Source organism: Lagenorhynchus albirostris, chromosome 12, assembly GCF_949774975.1.
Source record: "Lagenorhynchus albirostris chromosome 12, mLagAlb1.1, whole genome shotgun sequence".
NCBI lineage: Eukaryota > Metazoa > Chordata > Mammalia > Artiodactyla > Delphinidae > Lagenorhynchus > Lagenorhynchus albirostris.
The window spans coordinates 57,841,414-57,863,821 of record NC_083106.1 but is presented as its reverse complement, the minus strand read 5'-3'; the positions used below and the strand labels follow the sequence as shown (position 1 = coordinate 57,863,821).

General features: G+C 42.6%; 1 protein-coding gene across 7 annotated transcripts in view; it reads right to left on the bottom strand.

Annotated features, from left to right (window-relative positions):
* Window positions 1-595: 595 nt before the first annotated feature.
* Window positions 596-22,408, bottom strand: part of FAXC (failed axon connections homolog, metaxin like GST domain containing) — a 75,874-nt gene continuing 54,061 nt past the window's right edge. For 5 of the 7 annotated variants that reach the window (XM_060167714.1, XM_060167716.1, XM_060167720.1 and 2 more), the window contains 2 exons: window positions 11,658-11,774; window positions 596-1,653 (listed from right to left, as the gene is read on the bottom strand). In XM_060167714.1, coding sequence (XP_060023697.1) covers window positions 1,364-1,653; window positions 11,658-11,774 — 407 coding nt within the window. In that variant the 3' untranslated portion in view covers window positions 596-1,363. Of the gene's footprint in view, window positions 1,654-11,656; window positions 11,775-18,398; window positions 18,448-22,408 lie in introns of those variants that run through there. The other 2 variants (XM_060167721.1, XM_060167719.1) reach the window with 2 other exon arrangements.

Here is a 22,408-nt window from a genome sequence, read left to right as displayed (position 1 = left end):
TTCCTCAGCGTTGCCTTCCCCTCGCCGGACAATGGCTGAGAACACCAGAAAAGTTGCGTTAATAAAACTGCATAGGGTCCACACTGCACAAAGTGCTCTGCTACCCGTTACAATGATCCTCTTCCTACTTCATCTTTCCAATACATCTTGCAAGGTTTGTTTTCAAAAAAGACATTACAAGTTGGCGAGCTTCTGCTTACAAAAATCAGTCAAATCCTTTCCCTTTCACCACTATTAAATCCATCCTATTCCTGAGCTTTATTCCCCCAAGTAAACCAAACGTAGGCAGCTTAACACTCCAGAATCAACAAAGGACAAGGTTCCAGTGTGCGTTCAGGCAACGAAAGAAAGGCTTCTCTGCAAACGTACAGTCGAATTGAAGACTGTTTGTAGCTGTTGATGATCTGTAGAAACATTTCCAAGGTTCTTTGAACAAAAGATTTCGATTCAAGCAAGGTCACAAAGAGGATGATGACAGAGTCCTAACTGTGCCTTGGTGTGTGTTCCATTGGCTCCGCTTGGGCGAGTGACTGTGGCCGCTGTTGCCTAGATGTGGAATTCCTTTGCCCTCCAATCTCCACACACACGAAGCACATTAAAGAATAAAATGTGTTTATGTCACACCTCTTCCGAGAGGTTTAAAGCGCCGTATGTTACCACATGAATCCTCACAACACCCCTGTGAGGTAGGTAGGCGGGGACTATTGTTACCCCCACTTTACAGGTGAGAGAAATGAGGCACACAAGAATTAAGGGACTTGCCCAGAATCACACAGCTAGCCACTGGCAGGGCATAGGATAAAACTGATACTGGCTAGCACCTAGCACAGTGCTTTGCACGTAGTAGGTGTTCACTGAATATCTATGGATTTTATTTGACTTATATCTCAACATACAATATACACACAGGAAATAACAAGCAGCCACCATAGAACATTTATCTCCTACATTCCTTCTGACGACATCTCTCCTGACTTTGAACCCTGCTGGATGAAGGATGTTCAAGAATCCATCTTGCACCTAAGCCCTCGGGTTGCAGGGGATCGATGTACACACCATCTGTGGACAACCTGCTCTTGCACCTGCTCTACCACACCATCTTAGTTTTCTAATGAAAACAAAAGTGGGTTTCAGGAACCATGCTGACTTTTTCTTCTGCCTGTTTGTTTTAAATGGAGCCATCGGAATGGTTCTGTGTCTTGTTTGTACAAAAAAGAAATAAGGCTGCTCTAGTCCAGTTAGCTTGTGAGAACTGTGTCAAGCACGAAGATCTCCTCCCAGCTCGGATGGACTTCTACCTGGGAAACTGGACTGACCCCAGGGAATGGCAGCTCCAACAGAGGAGGGTCAGCAGGGCTGAATGTCACTTGCACTGTTCATGGTCTGTGTAGTCATCCAAGTCCACATCAGAATCAAAGAGCGAGTGTCCAGTGAAATCCGTGTCTGGGGTTCTGGAAAAACTGTTCTCTGCTCCCTCATCTTCAAAGGTCTCTGTCCTTGAGTAAGAGCTGAAATCCAGCAGGGGCGTATGCGTTTTGCTGCCTTCACAGCTCTCCTCGGACTCATAGATGGTGTTGTCATCATCATGGTGCCACTCAGGCCAGAATTTCCTCCTTATCCTCTCACAGTACATGGCAAGATTGATCAGCTCACCTGCAAGGTGGTGAGGAAAGCGAGGGTTAGTTCTCAAAGGCAACAATCTACCAGCCACTTGGCTTTCTGGGAAACTTAGAAGGATGGGGTAGAGTAGGCATTAACCATGTTTTTCCACAGAGGCACCGTCAAAATGTTTAGATTTTTATACACAGAAGGAGAAAGGTGAGTGGGAAGAGTTAAATTCAGTGAATGGGCTGAATGAAATTTCCGAGTGAGTCTGATGGTGGTGAGAAGTGAGGGGGTAGCTTATCCAAAATGGCGGCTAAACTACCATCATTCGGCTTTGTGAAGTATTTTATCATTTTATGTTTGCATATCAAGAGAACTAGTGCTTCGACTGGTTCATATCTAAATTGATTTACAGCCCACGAAAACACACCAACTGTTAGTTGGATTAAGTCAGCCAGAAGTGATCCTTCATTCCACAAATATTTGTAGTGTCATTATGGGCTGGTCAGTACGCCAACTAGTTGAAAAAAATTAGGTTAGGATGGAAATTTTGCCCTGAATCATCCATAAAACAGGTAACTCAGAATTGTCTTTATGGACAAGCATGCCTGTAAACATATTTCATAAAACAGAGATTTTTTTATTTTTTAAATAAAATTGAACAGTGCACCCACGATTGGGTTCGTTGGGCTTGGTCGTTGGTCTACTTCTTTTTCCTGTGAATCAAAGGAACATTTTCGTTAAGTTGCTAAAATTGTCCAGGCATTCATCTGAAATACGGCACGGTATGTGGCTTTCATTTCCTAATTCCAAATGAAAAATGTAGAAAGAGGGTGAGTTTTTGCTTTTGATCCACCAGATGGCAACACTCCTCATAAGTATATAATTTGTCACTGTCTCTTATAGGACTTTATTGCCCTAAGAATATTCTCTGGATGTTTATTTTTTTAAAAGTTATATAAACATTCACTTGTTGTGTAGGTAGTCCATGTTTTATTGCAGGAAATTAGAAAATACAGATAAGCAAAAAATAAAAGAATTACCAATAATCCCATTTGCCATAACATTTTCATTTAAACTCTTCCTGAAATTTACATATTTATATATGCATTCACATATATTTACATTTGCTATATAGCATTTACTATATATTCTGTTTCCTATGCTACTTTCTTCACTTAGCAACATATAATGTAAACCTTTTAATTTCACTCCATGACCACCTTGATAATTGCATAGTACTTCATTATACAGATGTACCACAGTTTCATTTTGTTTTTTCCAATCTCCCATTATAGCCATTTAGGCTGTTTCTATATTAACAGCTCTAGTGGTTATAGCCTGTAACTACTCTATTTTATTTTCTACCAGAGAAAATAATATATGCTCATTTTGGAAAATTAGAAGTGTGTATATAGAAATGGTATAAATATACATAATACATATATATATATAAAGAAGAAAACAAAAGCACCTATAATCTCACCAATCCAAGGTAATCACAATTAACACTTTGGTGTGATTTCTTTCAGTATTTTTTTCTATTTATTTATTGTCATTATTATCATTACCTGTCACTTCCTGTAACATTATAAGCATTTTCCCACTAAAATTTTTCAAAACTTGATTGCTGTTCTGCTTAAATACATCCATTACAAAACATAATAAGGCAAATCCCCCCGCTTCATGGATCCTGTAAACCAGTGGATTTGTATTGGTTCCAGGTCACCATTTTCAGTCTTCTCAGATCAAAACAGTTCAACTCACATTTATATGAGTCCATTCTGATTGCCCCCAACTCAAAGACTTTCTGTACACGCTCGGAAGCTAAGAAGCCAACATCATTGCTCCTTTTTGGGCAGATGCACGCAAAACTTTCCCTTATTTTCTCCCTCAGGGAAGCAGTTACAAAACACCTCACCAGGTATTGCTGGTAACCAAAAATTAGATAAAGACGCAGAAGCAGCAGCAAGGGGCCATTGGGGGCAGGGAATATCAAAGATGAATTGTGGTCACTTCACAGCAGGCCCTGGGGACAACCCTGTTTGCTTCAATCAGGTCCATTCCCAGAAAGTAAGAATCTAGTCACAATGTCCATGGGACCTACACAATATATGACTGTCTCTACTTCTTTTGTAGCCATTCTCTCTACAGTCTGTTTCTTTACCTTTCTTCCAGGAGAGCTGCCCCCTTCATGACTGTGTGACATTAGAACCCCTTCAGTCTGCAATAATAAAAATTAATAATAGCACACATGTATATAGGCCTTACTATGTACGAGGCACTACTTGAAGTGCTTTATTTATTGTTGAATTATATTAACTCCCATCCCTAGTCCTGGCAACAATCCTATGAGGCAGGAGCTATTAATATCTCCATCTGTAATAGGAAAACTGAAGCAACAGAGAGGTTAATTAACTTGCCTAAGGTCACGTAACTCTATAGTGGCTGAGCCAGGATTCAGACACAAGCAGTCTCCAGACTCCATTCCCTTCACCGTGACTGGACTCTGCCTCTCTCCTGATGAGCTGACAGCCTGGCCTGGGAATTAATAGCTTCCCACTACCTGTTACAGAATATTTTTCTGTAATTCTTTCTGGAGTCTCAAGAATTTGGAGGAGACAGGTGTTGTCACTCAAAGATAATGGGTTGTCACGAAGAAGAGATCCCTCTATCACACAGAGAAGAAAGGGTGTGCTTTTTGATAAGCAAGGGCTGCGAGCTCACATGCCCATCCTCATATCCTGCCCCTGATAAAAAGAGTGAAACAAAGAGTGAAAATTCACAGTTGAGTTCTCCATTTATCTGGTTTTGCCAATCCTTGCTTGTTCCGAGATTCTCCACCAGCTGACCCACTCAATGTGCTACCAGCCAAAAAGAATGAAAAAAGTAAGCGGTACAAACAGGCTATGTGTAATGTGTGTGTGTGTGTGTGTGTGTGTGTGTGTGTGTGTGTGTGTGTGAGAGAGAGAGAGAGAGAGAGATGCCCATGTTAACATAAATGCCTATACTGAAGATGTAAACTTTGTGAAATAATTTTTTTAAAACTGCAGGGTTTCTTTCAAAGTGTACTCAACAATCAGATAATGTCACCTATCAGACTGGTAAAAAAGTCTAATACCATCCAGTGTGGAGGGTCAGGCATTATACTACATGGCTAGTGGAAGTATAAATTGCTATAAGCTTTTTAGGAAAGTAATCTGATGTTATCTATTGAAATTTTAAATTCAGTTACCTGTTGGCTCAGGACCCCACTTTTAGTACTCTATTCTACTAAAATAAAATCATCAGTATGTAAAGATAGATGAGCATGGATGCCGAATGCAGTATTATGTCAATAAAAACAAAGAGAAAGAAAAGAAAGATGGAAACACCTGAATGTCCATCAGTAGGGATTGATTGAATAAATGCTGGTATATCAATTCTATAGACTATTGGGCAACTGTTAAAAAGACATAATATTTTATTAAGTGAAAAAAACAAGTTATAAAGTAATGTGTATAATGCAATTCCACTGTTTAGTTTTAAATCAATAAAAACAAACCAAAACAGCTATATACACGTATGTAAATTTGTATATGAAAAAAAAAAAAGGCACAGAAGGGTTCACTCCAAATCCTTAATATTAATTTTCTATGGGAGTGACACTGGACATGGGTGAGGGGAAGGTAATAAATCTTTTAAAATATACCTGTTTAATTCAACTTATTGTGACAATATGTATTACCTTTTTAATTTAAAAATCCAATAAAATAAATTAGTAAAATGACTAATGAGTGATTACTGATATTCTCAGACAACTTGAAAGGATATTTATCAGAAAGCCAAATGGCCCTCTACCCCAAGGACACTCCCAGACAGAATAAAGAGCTTTTCTCTTGGAGTTTCTCAAATGGAAATATTCCCCATGGCTCTTTGAAAAAAGTGACTCCTTTTATTTTCCTATATTTCTCCAATTCTTCCCAGCACCACTGTCAGCCCCGAGTTCTTAACCAGCCAATACTGGAAAACCTAGGACTGGCGCTCACACACATTCTTTTGGTTTCCAAGTATTTACTCAGCACCTCCTGGCTCCACGCCTGTGGTAGGTGCTGGCTGTGTCCTTCGTTGCTCCCTATAACGCTGTGTCACACAGGCAGCAAGGACGCTGAACATTTCCTCTTCAGAAAAGTTCTTAGCAGGGCTTCCCTGGTGGCGCAGTGGTTAAGAATCCACCTGCCAATTCAGGGGATGCAGGTTTGAGCCCTGGTCCGGGAAGATCCCACATGCCGTGGAGCAACTAAGCCCATGCGCCACAAATACTGAGCCTGCGCTCTAGAGCCCGCGAGCCACAACTACTGAGCCCATGTGCCACAACTACTGAAGCCCACCAACCTAGCGCCTGTGCTCCGCAACAAAGAGCAGCCCCCGCTTGCCACAGCTAGAGAAAGCCCGCGTGCAGCAATGAAGACCCAACGCAGCCAAAAATAAATACGTAAATAAAATTTTAAAAAAATATTTAAAAAAAAGTTCTTAGCAAACTTGAATGCGGTAATGAGGACACCCCCACCTTCCCCAGTCTCACTGAAGCTAGTTCACAGATCTCAGGATACAAAGACCAGCAAAGATCATTTGAGCCAGCCCTTCCCTGAGACCTGAATTCCCCCACAACCTCTTCCTAAACACTTTGAATGGAGAACAGTAAGAGTATGGGGTGGGCATATATGTGTATGTTTCTCAAAGATATCCAGCATTTTTTCCACCTTTTAATCTATCAAATAATAAGCCAAAAAAAAATAATCCACATACAATAAATAACTGATGGTAAAAGAGCTGCTGAACAGTGTTTGTTTTTCTTAAAACACAGAAGGTTGTGTTCCTTACAAATTCAGAAAAGCAGTGTTAGGTTCTCTGGGTTTGGTACGGCTCTCCAGGGCAAGCAGCTGTGCGACAGAACCCGTTCCCTTTTGTGCTTTACTTTCACTTTTCTAGGCTCTCCAACTCTCCATGTCTATTTTAAAGAGTGCCAAATCCACATGCAATTCTCTAATAAGGATACTTTGATCAAAATATCAAATGTGGGCTTCCCTGGTGGCGCAGTGGTTGAGAGTCCGCCTGCCGATGCAGGGGACATGGGTTCGTGCCCCGGTCCGGGAAGATCCCACATGCTGCGGAGCGGCTGGGCCCGTGAGCCATGGCCGCTGAGCCTGCGCATCCGGAGCCTGTGCTCCGCAACGGGAGAGGCCACAACAGTGAGAGGCCCATGTACCACACACACAAAAAAATCAAATGTGACTCCACATTAAGAGGGCTGCTAAAAAAGACAAGAAATAACAAGTGTTGGTGAGGGTGTGGAGAAAAGGGAACCCTCGTGCACTGCTGGTGGGACTGTAATTGGTGCAGCCACTATGGAAAACAGTATGGAGGTTACTCAAAAAACTAAAAATAAAATTACCATATGGTCCAGCAATTCCACTCCTGAGTATTTACTAAAGAAGACAATAACACTAATTCAAAAAGATACATGCATCCCTATGTTCACTGCAGCATGATAGCCAGGATATGGAAGCAACCAAAGTGTCCATTGATAGATGAATGGATAAAGAAGATACACACACACACACACATACATACATACATAGTATGAAATATTATGCAGCCATAAAAAATGAAATCTTGCCATTTGTGACAACATGGATGTAACTTGAGGGTATTATGCTAGGTGAAATAAGTCAGACAGAGAAAGACAAATATCATAAGATTTCACTTATATGTGGAATCTAAAAAACAAACAAGCAGTGTATGTATAACTGACTCACTTTGCTGTACAGCAGAAACTAACACAGCATTGTAAATCAACTATAATAAAAAAAACCTATAATAAAAAAACTAGAAAAACAGCATTGTATATCAACTATAATTTTAAAAATTAATTTAAAAAAAAGAAAATTGTTAATTAAAAACAAACAAAAAAATCAAAACAAAACCAGACTCACAGATACAGAGAACAGACTGGTGGTTGTCAGAGGAGAGGGGAGGTCGGGGGGTGGGGACATGAATAGGGGAGGTTGAGAGGTACAAACCTGCAGTTATAAAGAGAATACGTCATGGGGATGTAATGTACACCATGGGGAAATATAGTCGATAATATTGTATTAACTTTGTATGATGACAGTAACTAGACTTATTGTGGTGATCATTTCAAAATGGACATAGACATTGAATGTGGTACACCTGAAATTAATATAACACTGTATGTCAATTATATTTTAATAAAAAAAAACTTGCTGATAATAAAACTGAGATTCGGGACTTCCCTGGTGGCACCGTGGTTAATACAGAATGTTAGTAAAAATTATTTGAAACAAGTCCAGAAAAAGATTAATCACACAAATTACAATGTAGCCATGGGATAGGATATTATGCAACTACTAAATACACTGTTTTGAAGAATATTTAATGACAAGGGAAATGGCCATAATACATAGTTAATTAAAAACTGCAGGTTACAGACTTCCCTGGTGTCACAGTGGTTAAGAATCCGCCTGCCAATGTAGGGGACACGGGTTCGAGCCCTGGTCTGGGAGGATCCCACCTGCCGCGAAACAACTAAGGTTGTGCACCACAACTACTGAGCCTGTGCTCTAGAGCCTGTGAGCCACAACTACTGAGCCTGTGTGCCACAACTACTGAAGCCCGCACACCTAGAGCCCGTGCTCCGCAACAAGACAAGCCTCTGCAGTGAGAAGCCCATGCACCGCAAGGAAGAGCAGCCCCCACTCGCCACAACTAGAGAAAGCCTGCGCGCAGCAATGAAGACCCAACACAGCCAAATATAAATATTTTTTTTTAAAAAACTGCAGGTTACAACTATATCAACATAATGATCCCAACTTTTAAACATACATATATACATGTACTTGATAAAAGATAAGGAAACATACCACAATATTAACGGATATTCTCTGCGGGTGATGGGGTCACAAGTTAATTTTATTTTTTTTTAACTTTTCTAAATTTTCTCTAGCAAGGAAATGACATTTCATATCATACACAAACATATTATGTATATTTTAAGAACTGCTGAGTATTCAAAGTCTGTCCTCCTACTCACCTAAATTAAGGAAAAGTTCTCATGATTCTGGATGTTTCCCGGAGTAGCCTGTGTGGCTAGATTATTTTAAATAATATCTAGGACCAAAAAGCTAATATTGATACACACACACTCACACAGATGGCAAGGACAATAGTGTCTTGGCTGTTCCAAAGCTAAGGCAGAAAACTGTCAGATCCAAGCCACTTCCACTCCTGGATGTGAGCCAGTTCTAAATTATCCAGACTCTTGGTTGTTTGTTTCTACTTCTCCTTTGAAGGTCTCCACCACAAAAAGAGCAAAGGCAGAGAAAGAAGTTGAGATCAAATTAGTAGTTTGCCTGCATTAGCAGCTCCGATCAAAAGGTTAGAAAGGGGCATAGAATAATGACTGAAATGAGCTTTAGAGGCTTGCTGTGGATTTGAATGATTTGTTCTCCTCCAGTCCCCATGGAGAGCTGGAAGCTACCGGCTTATTTTAAGAATCTGCATCTACGTGCCAAAGTGCCCTGCAGGTGACAGCATCAGATTCCCCCAAATGTGTGCGTCTCCGCATGGGACTCAAAATCAATTCTCCAAAAACACTGATCATTTATTTAAAAAGAACACTAAACGCCTCAAGTCCCTCCAGGAAATAATAGAGGAAAGGGTCAAGTCATAAATAAATTCACAAAAGATGCTTCATTTCTTCGAGAAGGGATTCTGTACAATCTGAGATTTCTACTGATACTGGATACCTAAATCTTTCTGACTAAATAACAGATGACCTCAATACACTTGACCCTTAACCAACATGGGGGTTAATTCGCAAAGAACTTATAGTCTGTCCCTTGTATCCAAGGTTCCTCCGCATTCGTGGATTCAACCAAGATGGACTGTGTGGTACCATAGTCATTACTACTGAAAAATAACCACGTATAAGTGATTCATGCAGTACAAACCTGTGTTGTTTGAGTGTCAACTGTAGAGTGTGTGTGTGTGTGTGCACATAGGGTGTGTGTGTGTGTATGCATAGGGTGTGTGTGTATGTGCTTGGGTAGAAATGTAAATGTATGTGTACGAGTGAGTGTGTACACGGCATGTGGGTATAGAAGCATATGAGTAGATGTGAGTGTGTGTGTACTCATAGGTGTGTAAAGGTGGTGTGGTAGGGAAGGAGGGAGTACAAAGAAACAGGAAGCAAGAGTAAATACAAAACACACCCCTAGATGAATGAAAAGGAATCACTATCTTTTAGACCACCATGGAAAACCTGATTAAAATAAAGGGAAACTACTTTAAGTGCTACAAACATCACCAATATGATAACATATTCAATTTAGATAACTTCCGACACATCATAAGACAAGGAACACCTCCATACTGATCACTTAGGAAATTAAATATAAGTCCATACTAACCCTGTCCCCACCTAGCTATTGTTCTAAAAGACCTTCAGTCAATGCCTGATCCATTCCAACCAAGTCTGGTAACGTATCTAGAGCCCCATCCCCACCAATCTGGAGAGTTACTCCTGCTGCCTTTAGCCTGTTCTGAATCTCTGGGCATGCACATGAGTATACACACACACACACACACACACACACACACACACACACACACACACCCCTATAGACTTCACCAACCTCCCCACCCACGCACCCACGACTACCACACATGACTGCTCACCTGCCTCAGTTTCTTGTATGATTCTGTCTTGCTTGGTTCCATCCATCCACCCATCCATCAATCCATCCATCCATCCATCCATCAATCCATCCAACATTAATTAAGAGTACTCTATATGTTATTCACTGGTGATCTCAGGTACACCTCCAGTCTCTCAGCTGGGGTATAAAAATTCTGACTAACTCTTGTCAACCCCCTTCCCCAAATCGAAATATGGAACCTTGATGCCCACATTCCTAGGCCCCGGGCACTTGCTTAGGTACTGTTTAAAACCACAGACGACTCAAAATGGTTCCCATTCATCAAGGCAGAGGAAGCCTCTCCCAGAGGCCCCAGCTGCCATGTATATCCCACCACCCCACTCCAACGCACATGCACGCACGCACGCACACACATACACACATGAAGATCTGGTCCCTTGACATCAACCCAGGTTGAGCTGACTTTCCCTGCCCCACTGCCAATTTTACTTCTGGCAACCACCCCCATCCCTACCCCACACATATGTGCATCCTCTAGCTCCGGTTCCAGTCATCCCACTTTGACCCCTCCAGTTTAGAATTGTAATTCTCATGGGCCTTACATCAAGATCGCACAACAAAGATACCATTTCTTTGGTCAAAATGCATGTATAATAATAACACCTCACATAGCACTAGACTTACAAAGCATTTGTTGACACTTTCCCCATTTTCCCACTATCTTGAACTTTCCAGCTCTACTACTCTCAGCGTATGATCCACAGACACCCCGCTGGAAAAGGAGAAGGGAGTGCTTTGAACTCAAATGACACAGAATCATACGTACCTATACGCACGTGTGAGATATCTGAGACCAGTTCAGATTCAAAAGGAGCGTGTGAGATGGGCAGTGAGCTCACCAGCCCCACCCAACCACGGCTGCCGCAGTGCTGGATAAACCAGAAACTGGTGAGCCACCACAGTCCAAAGGAAAGTAAGGGAGACCAACAAAACAAGGGCACTAGGGGGATGCAAGCCCTGTTTCAGTGACAAGTATTAAGTCCACTGCGTAAGGAGCTGGAAGAAGAGCCCTGGTGTAGAACGCGGCAGGATTTGTGTCAGCTTTGCAAAGAACATGGTCCGAGCGAGATGGCAGGTGAGAAGCCGGGTCTCTCCTCGGCCTCTACATGTCCTGAGCACAGGAAACCAACCCTGGCCCCACACACCACGGCCTGGCGCCTCCATGAAGCACAGCCAAGCTCAGGGGCATTGGCCTAGGATTCTCCATTGTGCTGCTCCCATCCTCCACGCCCCCTGCAACTCCCCAAACCTGAAGAGCTTTGTAGGGCTTGCCTTTTATCAGCCGCTCAGGTCTCGTCCCGGGTAAGGTCCACATTGCCTGTGCCAAGTGTCCAAAGACGGTGGCGTCTAGAGTGGAAAGCTTGGGCCCCATGATGTACTTCTTATCACCTGCAGCAGAGAGAGCAGAGAGAGGTCACTGGGCCAGCCCTCACCGTCCCACTACGTCACAACAGCATTCAGCACGCACCCATTACATGCCCGTTTAAGTGTGCATCCAAAGCTTTGCAAAACCAGGGCTGCCCTGGTGGCGCAGTGGATGGGAGTCCACCTGCCGATGCGGGGGCCGCGGGTTCGTGCCCCGGTCCGGGAGGATCCCGCGTGCCATGGGGCGGCTGGGCCCGTGAGCCATGGCCGCTGAGCCTGCGCGTCCAGAGCCTGTGCTCCGCAACGGGAGAGGCCACAACGGTGAGAGGCCCGCGTACCGCAAAAAAAAAAAAAAAAAAAAAAAAAACTTTGCAAAACCAAATGCACGTACCCCCTTTGACTTATAACTAGAAACAAAAGTAAAGCAAATTAAACAATTCTGTGATATATCAACCCATACAACAGCAAAGCAGGGAAGTAACTGGAAACATATCAAGATACGTGGATGAGAGAGGGGGTTCCTGGGAAAAAGGAAGAATTGATCACCCCCAGACCTCCAGAGGCACCTCCTTGTCTCCAACTCTAGCCATTAAAGTCTGAGGTGCTTGAGAACACCTGGAAGTTTGCTTAAACCATCTCTAGTAACCCCAGCCAAGCACACCCAGCCTCAGCACTTACTTTATTAAATTAATTCATTTCCTCGGGAAAAACAAGAAGCCTAAGCTACTTAGGAAGTTTGGAGGCAAGGCCTTCCATGATGTCTCCATGGTCTTGGCAAAGTTCTCACCACTGAGCACCAGCAGGAAACAAACATGAAGAGAAGCTTTAAAATTGCAGACCCAGCCCTGGGATCAGGCTCCCGTACAGGGATGTCTCACTTTGCCGCTCCCAGCTCTCCTTTTCTACCACGGCTGACCTAGTTCAGGCCTTATCACCTGGACTTATCACATCTAACCCACTACAATTGCCCCAGGTCGTCTCCAGGCCGCTGTGTTGCAGGATAAAGAGGCAGCCCAGGTGGAAATGGATCCATCCTACGTCACATCCTGTCACCACTGTTATTCACTACGGAAAGCCTGGTCATTAACTAACCTCGCAAAGCTTCAGCTTTCCCATCTGGAAAATGGGGATGCTATTAAGGGTATTTCTTAGGGCTACTGTGAGGATTAAATGACATAACACACGTAAAGCACTTAGCACCGTATCTGGTTAACTCATCAAACACCAGCACTCATGAGGAGAGACCCTCTGTTTCTCCGGTCCATTCCATATCCCACCCATACTTAAATCTCTAAGACACTCTTTTCACTGTGGCACTCCCTTTCACAAAGACCTTCAATGGTTTATGGGCTATGAAATACAGTCCAAACTCAACCTGGAATCCAAGGCTCATCGCACTCTGTTCCCACCCATGTTCCAGCTTCATCCCTCATCCTCCTTTACCCCAGCAGACCCAGAAGAGCTCCACTCCCCAGCACACTTCATGCTTCCCACTGCCACACCTCTGCCCCCCAAAACCCATCTGTGCCCCCCACTTCTCTCCATCTGGTAGATTCTATCCATCTTTCCACCAGAAGCCTCCTGTCAAAGCCGTCTCAGGGCAATAGAAGCTTTCAGTTCAGACAGCCCTGTTTCAAATCTCACTTTTACACATATGACCCAGTTTCAGAGAGGAGAAAACAAGTTAAAGGAGAGCTACACTGGCTTCCTGGCCCCCCAAAATGTTGATTTCCTTAAATGGCTAAAAGGAAAGAGTCTAAGGGAAATGCCAGAGTAAATTGTGAATTCTGTTGTAGACTCCAAAGACTTTGGGGGGCAAGAGGAAAAAACGTACATGAGTTTATAAAAACTTAGGAAATCTGAGCACTTAAGACCTTGATAAAAGGGAAAAAATACTAAATACAATCATTTGGGTCCATACATCAACTAACGCATATAGTGTTCAGCCCAAATTTGCCACTTGACTCAGAATGTTAAAACTGGAAGGGTACTGAGTCAGTAACAGAACCAGACTAAAAATGCTGGCACCTGGGCCTCCTGACTCCCAGCCTGACGCTCTCTGCTCTGTACAATATGCCGTGAGCAGAACCACCTCAGAGAGAAAGACCCTCCATGCAACAGCAAGAGGGTTGAGCTGTGGACGTTTACAAAAGGATGCTTTAGTCAGGAGGGAACACAGAATACAGAAGGAACAAAAGAACAAAAGTCTAAGGGTTTTTAAAGGAACTTGCCAAAAAGAAAAAGATAGAATTTAGCCTTCATGGTAGATACACAATTATATGTATATATACACACAAGACAGTTATAAATTTAAAGAATATAAAAATACCCTCTGTTACTAAGAAATCCTCCAGTCTTTCTGTATACCCTTCAAGCAGCTTCTGCTAAGATTAACATCTTAGGTAACCATAGTACGTTTACCAAAACTAAAAAATTAACATCAATATAATACAATTAACTGCACTATAGGCTTCATTCAAATTTTATTAGTTTTTCAACTAGTATCCTTTTCTGTTTCAGGGTACCAGCTAGGATCCCACACTGCATTTAGTTATCAGGTTGCCTCAGTCTCCTCCAATCTCCTCAGGCTTGCCTTGTCTTTCATAGCCTTGACACTTTTATTAAAGAATACTGGTCAGTGATTTTGTAAAATTTTCATCAACTTGGGTTTGTCTAAGGTGGTTAATAATTAGAGTAGTCATGCATTTTTATGAACCCTTCTGTGATGGTTATTTTATGTGCCAACCTGACTGGACTATGGGTGCTAAGTTATGTGGTCAAACATTATTCTGGGTGTTTCTGTGAGGGTGTTTTGGATCAGATTAACATTTAAGTGGTAGAGTGAGTAAAGCAGAATGCTCTCCCTAATGTGGGTGGGCCTCGTCCCATTAGATGAAGGCCTTATTGGACGATAGGGCTGACTCCCTGGAGTAAGAGAGAATTCCTCCTGCCTGACTGCCTCTGCACTGGGACATGGGCTTTTTCTTGCCTTCAGACTTAAATGGAAACATTGGCTCTTTCTTGGTCTTGAGCCAGTTCATACTGGAACTACACCATCAGCCCTCCCAAGTCTCCACCTGCCAACCCACCCTGCAGATCTTGGGACTTGTCAGCCTCCACAGTTGTATGAGTCAATATGACTTTATTGTAGAAGAGAAATAGACATGGATAGATCTAGATATCTACATCTAGATCTCCTATTGGCTTGTTTCTCTGGAGAACCCTAATACCCCTTCTCGGGGCATCATATCAGGGGGTCCACAATGTCCATATGTCCATATCACTGGGGATGTTAACCTTGACCATGCGGTGAAGGTGGTGTCTATAAGTTTTCTTCACTGTAATGTCACTATTTTTCCTTTTGCAGTTAATAGCCTTGGGAGAGAAACTTTGAGACTGTATAAATACCCTGTTTCTCCTCAAACTTTGGCCCACTAATTTTAGTATCCATCAGTAGATGTCATCTGAAACAATTATTACTGTGGTGTTTGCCTAATCAGGATTTTCTATTTCTCTCACTCCTTCTACATGTATTGATCCAAATGCTACTGCTCCCTTCATCCCCCATTTACTGACGTATTCCATTATTTATTTAAGTGTGCACTTGTCGATATATATTTTATTCTATGGCCTATAATCCAGTACTCTCATTATTCTTTTTGCTGTTCAAATTGTTCCAGATTTGGCCTTTTGAGCTTGGCAGGAAGTATTTTTAAGAGGGAGACTGAGTTTAGATTAGACTCTGCTTAGAGATGAAGAGGACAAGCCCAAGTCTCAAGTCTGCAGCACGCCCAGGCTTCACCAAGTGAGCCCATTTTTCATTAGTGGAGGGTGTTAGCAAAAACAAACACTACGGGCACTTCCGAAGGGCACTGAAGGAGCAGGCTTGGGTGACGAGACAACTCAAGCCTCATTTTCAGTAGGTAAACCAGCCCCCCCAGTTTCTGTAGAGATGGACAGAGGGAGCTGAGGGATATCTGAGCACCTGTAACTCCCTGCCAGCCCCCAGATTTGGTGTGTGGACCATGAACCATTGGTGAGAGCAAATAAAGGTTGAAAATATCAGAAACACTGGGAGGTGAGGAACCCAGGGCACATGGGACTCCCTAAGGGCCGAGGGACGAGGAGAGGACAAATAGAGAGGAACATGGATCTTAAAAGTCCCACCAGAGGGAGGGACCGCAAAACAGAGCAAGGCTGTTTGCCTCCTGCCTGCCTCTCAGCCTCTTCCTCGGGGAGGATGCATGAGAGCTGCCAGCAGATAGGTCTCTCCAGGCCCCGGCAGGACAAGTCAAGGTCTACCTCATGCGAATGCTCTACTTCAGTCAAATATGCCGGGAGCTCATCCCACCACCATCCTTCATCCCATCCTTCCTGTCTCAAATAACCTCCACTTGTCTAACCCAACCCTTCCCTTATGACTCAGATCAAGTTCTCCCTCCTCCAGTCCAGGAAGGCTACCTGCACTGTCCACTCCCCTAGCACCTCTCATTGCCCACTCCCCTGCCAAACCCCAGAGGGACAACTGCTTAGAGCAGGGCTGCTCAAAGGATAACCTGATGCCAGCATCAGCATCACACATGCTCAGGTCCCATCTACTGAATCAGAATGACTGGGAGAAAGTATGTGTTTCAACAAGCTTCCAGGTCAGTGTTTCTTAAACTTTAGAGGCATAAAAATTCCCTGGAGAGCCTGCAGTTCTTAGACCACACTCTGAATAGAGCTGTTCCAGATAATTCTTATGCACGCTGAAGTTTGAGAACCACTGGTCCAGACTAGAGTATGTCAGTGGTCTTAAACTCGAGCATCCATCAGCAACACCTAGCGGGCTTTTTAAAACTACTGATTTATCCCCCATGCAACCCCAAGCCAGGAGTTTCTGATTCAGTAGGTATGGAGTGGCACCCAAGAATCTGCCTTGCTAACAAGATCTCAGGTAATGTTGATGCTGCTGAGGGACGACACTTTAAGAACCACTGGTCTAGATCACTCATTAGGTAATCCACACATCATCTCACAGTCTTATTTATGTGTGTGTCCTATCTCCTCAAGTAGTTTTTAATCTCCTTGAGGGCAGGTAACCCTCTGTTTTACTTTTCTGTCCATCTGGTGCCTATCACAGTAGAAATCATCAGTCAAGATGTTGATAGCCTTAAGTATGTTTGATCTGTCTTTTCTTAGATTAGAGAACTATTATAAGGATTGAAAAATGTAATAATGTGAAAGCATTTTGCAAACTAGAAGGTGCTATTCTAACATAAGGAATTATTTTACACTCGTCAACAATAATAGAACAAGTACTACAGCTGTGGGCAGAACAGTCTAACCTCCCATGCGGTGTAGAAATCCCTTCTCCCATTTCCCTACCAGATAGTCCCCAACTGCAGCCCCTCTAGGGACTTCTCCCTCATTTCCTGGGCAAGGCAGGCAATTCTCTGGTTAGATAGTTCCTTACACTGAGACAAAATATGTCCCCTTGGTACATCTACCATTGATCCCAGTTCTTTCCTCTGGAATCACACAAAGAATTTACGGCCATATTTATTTTGCACAATACGCTAGGAAAGTAAGTCTCCACTAACATACTTCTAAGTAAAAACCGATGACTTGTGTTCACATATATCACTGTGGGATAGTGGGCAGAATGTTTGTTCCAGAGCACTGGAAGTAGAAATGAACCTCTGAATTATATCCACTATTCCCTTACTAATTCTGCTCCCAGCTTTTACTGGCCACTGTCAGCTCCATTCCTGCCATTTAGCTAAATTTCCAAATGCTATAAGTGGCAGAAGATAAAAGACTGTCTGTGGAGAGAATATCGTTCTAGAGAGAAATTAAAGATTAATAGTCAAAAGATTTTCAAGCACTCATTTTTCTATTAATCTAAGAATTAAGAGTAATTACGAGTTTCACCTACTTAGCGTTCCCTACACTTGAGCACTGATGGGTTTATAAGCAGATAACTCCAGTGAAGTCAATGTTGATATCATTCCTATTTCTAATTGTCCCTCTCAACCTTTAATTAACTGGGACTTTAAGAACACTTGAGAGACAAAGACTTTGAGTGCTTTCCCCAAGGATAGCACAGGTCACAGTAATCTTACCAGCCAACCTTCAAAGAACACATCCTTGAAGCTCTTTTTCCTGCATGTGACTCTCCCAGAGGGCAAAGCTGAAGGAAATCTATGTTCTAGTCTCTCTTACACTCCTGGTCAGACCTCTCTTTGTCAGAAATCACATGGCAGGCCACTCCCTTTAAAGAGCTCTTGTTCATATTCCCAGCATACTCTAAAATCACCGAATATGTGATTCTTTCAACTATGAGAGGGGTGGTGCTATCTTATATATGAGGTTATTAATGGTCCTTATGAGTAAATATCAGAATTAAAACCATTAACTTTGACAACTTTCTGACATTTACTAGTTGCACCAACTGGCTCACACTCTGGAAAAAAATAAAGGTGGGTGGGGGGATACCAGAAGGAGCCCCTAAATTTAATCCCTCCTCAGATTTCATTCTGGAAGGCAACTAGATACTCCTCCAATCTTCTACAAAACTCTCTAGAAGAACATACAAGAAAATTTTTTCCAGAGAGTATGAACTATCTTGACCCCTTCCCCAATAACCACCAATACCAATCATCTCACCTCTTTCTCCCAATCTTCTCTTTGTTGACGTCCCAGCTCTTAAAATTCCCTATGGATGAGACAAAGATGAACATACACTTGCACTTGGGATTGCACTTGCTCTTCTGTACTTCAGTCCTCCTATTAATGTTTCTGAGCACCTTCTGAACTCCATGCACTCAAAGCATTCATGCACATATACTGTAACTTTAGGAAATTTGGATAAAGGATTTGTACCAGTTGTGGAAAAATTTCACACACAGGAAATCCAGTTTAGGAAAATATTTCTCAGGAGGCAAACGCCTGCTCAGATTCACTTATTATTATAATTTAATAACATTGAACAGCAGCTTCTGGAAGTCTTCAAGAACCAAAGCTAACATCTCTAATGATGACGCAGCGTTACTGACTCACTGATGATCGGCCTTCTTATTTATCTCTCTTCTTGAAGTTGCTGAAATATTGCTGCTTTTGAATCTGACTAGACATTCAACTGAAACAGTGAGATTTGAGGGGTATAAAAGTTCTATGGGTCTCCCCTGTTTCACTTTCCCAAGTACACCTTCTGAGGGTAAAGAATATAGAGCACCCAACTCAAACTACATCCCAGGAGAGGTTTTCCCCTTAATTTCATTTCTGCCCTGGCTATTCTGTATTTGGGTAATCAGAGGAACCAGCTGTTCTGTCTCTTTATTCAATAAAGACTATCTGGTAGCCCCTAAATATGGTTTAATTAATGAAACAACACATCAGACTGAATTCAATGTCATGCTGAAATTTAAATTCAAATCCTTTTATAAGGAACTTATCCTTCTTTTAAGAAAGACGAATAGTAGCAGATTCTAATGGCAGGTTTTGTGTCTGGCCATCAGGGCCCTGCAAGCAGACTCCACATTTCTGGAGGATCTGTCATCATTTTATGGACTCCAGGTTTCACCTTACCTGGAATCCAGGATCTGCAACCATTTTCAAAGATCTGAGCAATCACCAAAAACCGGTGCAAACCTTTAACCACCAGAACTGTTTAGCACCTGCCCAGAGTGGTAGACCTTACTCAGATTCACACAATAGGCATAGATCCCTTTGGATGAAACCAAACTGCTATTGACCTCATCTTTAAAAATGGGAATCTGGGCAATTCCCTGGTGGTCCAGTGGTTAGGACTCAGCGCTTTCACTGCCGGGCCCTGGGTTCGATCCCGGATCTGAGAATGGCCAAAAAAAAAAAAAAATGGGAATCTGATACCTTCTCAAATGATATTCACATGAGTATGCTGGATATCACATACAATTCTGTGTGACGCTTCTTTCCGAGTGTAGGACTGAGTCTTTAGCTCCTACTCTGTGGGAGGCCTTATTACTCCCCTACTGAACATTCTTGTCCATGTGTCCTGACCATTAGATGGTTAAGAATGTCCCACATAACTCTCTCCCCATTGCACACTACTTTCTCAAAGATCATTGAATCCAGAGACAGAAACCTCCTGTGTGCCAAGCTCTACAATCTTGAAATAGATCCAGGTTTCTTCAGAGCCAAGACAAGAACACTGCTAAAATCAGAATGGGTAGTAATAATAGTCTCCTGAGAGACTAAAAGATAAGATTCTACTTCTAAAAGATGTAACACCTTTTATCTATGCAACTTGAGGCAACTGAAATTCGATGCCTGCCGCCCACCATAGCAGGATAAGCACTCTTCCCTCTTGACAACTTGGCTGTACCCTTCACAGCTCAGCAGCTGCTCAAAGAGGCTCCTACTAGGATTAATGGGATTGGAGCTATGTAGGTGTGTTTGTTATTGATAGCTGCATAATAAATTTCCTCAAAAATTTAGCAGCTTAAAAGGCCAAATATTTATTACCTCACAGTTTCTGTGAGTCAAGAATCCAGGCAGCTTTAGCTGGGTGCCTCTGGCTCAGGGTCTCTCACAGGCTGCAATGAAGATGTCAGCCAGGGATGCAACTAGAGATTATCATACTAAGTGAAGTAAGTCAGAAAGAGAAAGACAACTACCATATGATATCCCTTATATGTGGAATCTAAAATACAGCACCAATGAACTCATCTATGAAACAGAAACAGACTCACACACATAGAGAACAGACTTGTGGTTGCCAAGGGGAGGGGGGAGGAGAGGGATAGACTGGGAGTTTGGGGTTAGTAGATGCAAACTATTACATATAGAATGGATAAACAACAAGGTCCTACTATATAGTACAGGGAATTATATTTAATATCCTTGGATAAATTATAATGGAAAAGAATATAAAAAAAGAATTTGTATATGTGTATAACTGAGTCACTTTGCTGTACAGCAGAAATTAACACATTGTAAATAAACTATACTTCAATTTTTTTTTTTTTTTGCGGTACGTGGGCCTCTCACTGTTGTGGCCTCTCCTGTTGCAGAGCACAGGCTCCGGACACGCAGGCTCAGCGGCCACGGCTCACGGGCCTAGCTGCTCCGCGGCATATGGGATCTTCCCGGACCAGGGCACGAACCCGTGTCCCCTGCATCGGCAGGCGGACTCTCAACCACTAAGCCACCAGGGAAGCCCACTTCAATTTTTTTTAATTAAAAAAATAAAATAAAATCCCAAATATTAAAAATAAAGATGTCAGCCAGGTTGCAGTTATCTCAAGCCTTGACTAGGGGAGGATGTTTCCAAACTCATTCACATGGTTAACAGGCCTCAGGTCCTTGCTGGCTCCTGGCCAGAGATGAGTTCCTTGCCACGTGGACCTCTCCACAGAGCAGCTCACAACCGTGCTGGCTTGCGTCACAGCAAGTGAAAGATCAAGAACAGGAGAGAGGGGATGCCCAAGATATAAGCTACAATCTTTTTATAACCTAATCTGGGAAGGGACATCCCATTGCTTCTGCCATATTCTATTCCTTAGAAGCAAATCAATAAGTCCAGCCTACACTCAATGGGAGGGGATTACCCAAGAGCATGAATCCCAGGAGGCAGGGATCACTGGGGGCCACCTTGGAGGCTGCTGACCACATGGCAAAAATATCAGTGCTACATTCAAAAGTGTTTGGAGGTTAAATGTCATGATATCTGTAACTAATTTTAAAACACATCCACATCAAGAAAAAGAAGTTGAGGCAAATATGACAAAATGTTAACAACTATTGAATAGAGGTGATGGTTATAAAGCTGTTCATTGGACTACTATTCTACTTTTCTGTGTGTTTGAAAATTTTCATAATGAAAAAACAAAACAAAAAAATACCTGATCTTGTTCACTGACAAGGGGCTAAGGGAAGAGACTGTATCGACCATGCTAAATCTCAAATGATAACATTTGGCAGACACCCTCCAATGTTTAAATGGACAATCCTAAATCATCCTCATCTAACAGGTGAACGAACTCAGCTACCTAGGAGTTTATTTGGTACATGGATGCCCTGACAGTCTCATCAGAATGGTTCTCTTATGATTCTGTCTAGATTGTAAAATCGGTGAAGACAGAAATCATACTAGACGGTGAGCTCTACCTGGGCACTAAGACTGTATCCCCCAGTACCCACCAGTGCCCGGCGCCCAACAGGTGCTCAGTAAATATATTTTTCAGTGAATGCAGACTATTTTATAATACTTTGTCCTTAAATCTTTTAGAACAAAATTATCCCTCCCAATACTTGATGGCACAGAACTCTAGGATGTACAACTCTGAGGCCCAGCCGGGGCTTATATAGGTGCTTGAGCTAATAGTTTGTGAAGAACTAGAGTGGCCCTGCCCCACACTGCTGGAGTTCACTGTTTCATGAAGGCAAGATGGCCTTCGAACCAGGCAGCACAAGCCAGGCCCTTAAGTTCTTTTTTTTTTTTCATTTTTTAATTAATTTTTTTTTTCTTTTTTTTTTTGGCTGTGTTGGGTCTTCGTTGCTGCATGCGGGCTTTCTCTAGTTGTGGCGAGCAGGGGCTACTCTTTGTTGTGGTGCATGGGCTCCTCACTGCGGTGGCTTCTCTTGTTGCGGAGCACGGGCTCTAAGCACGCAGGCTTCAGTAGTTGTGGCACACG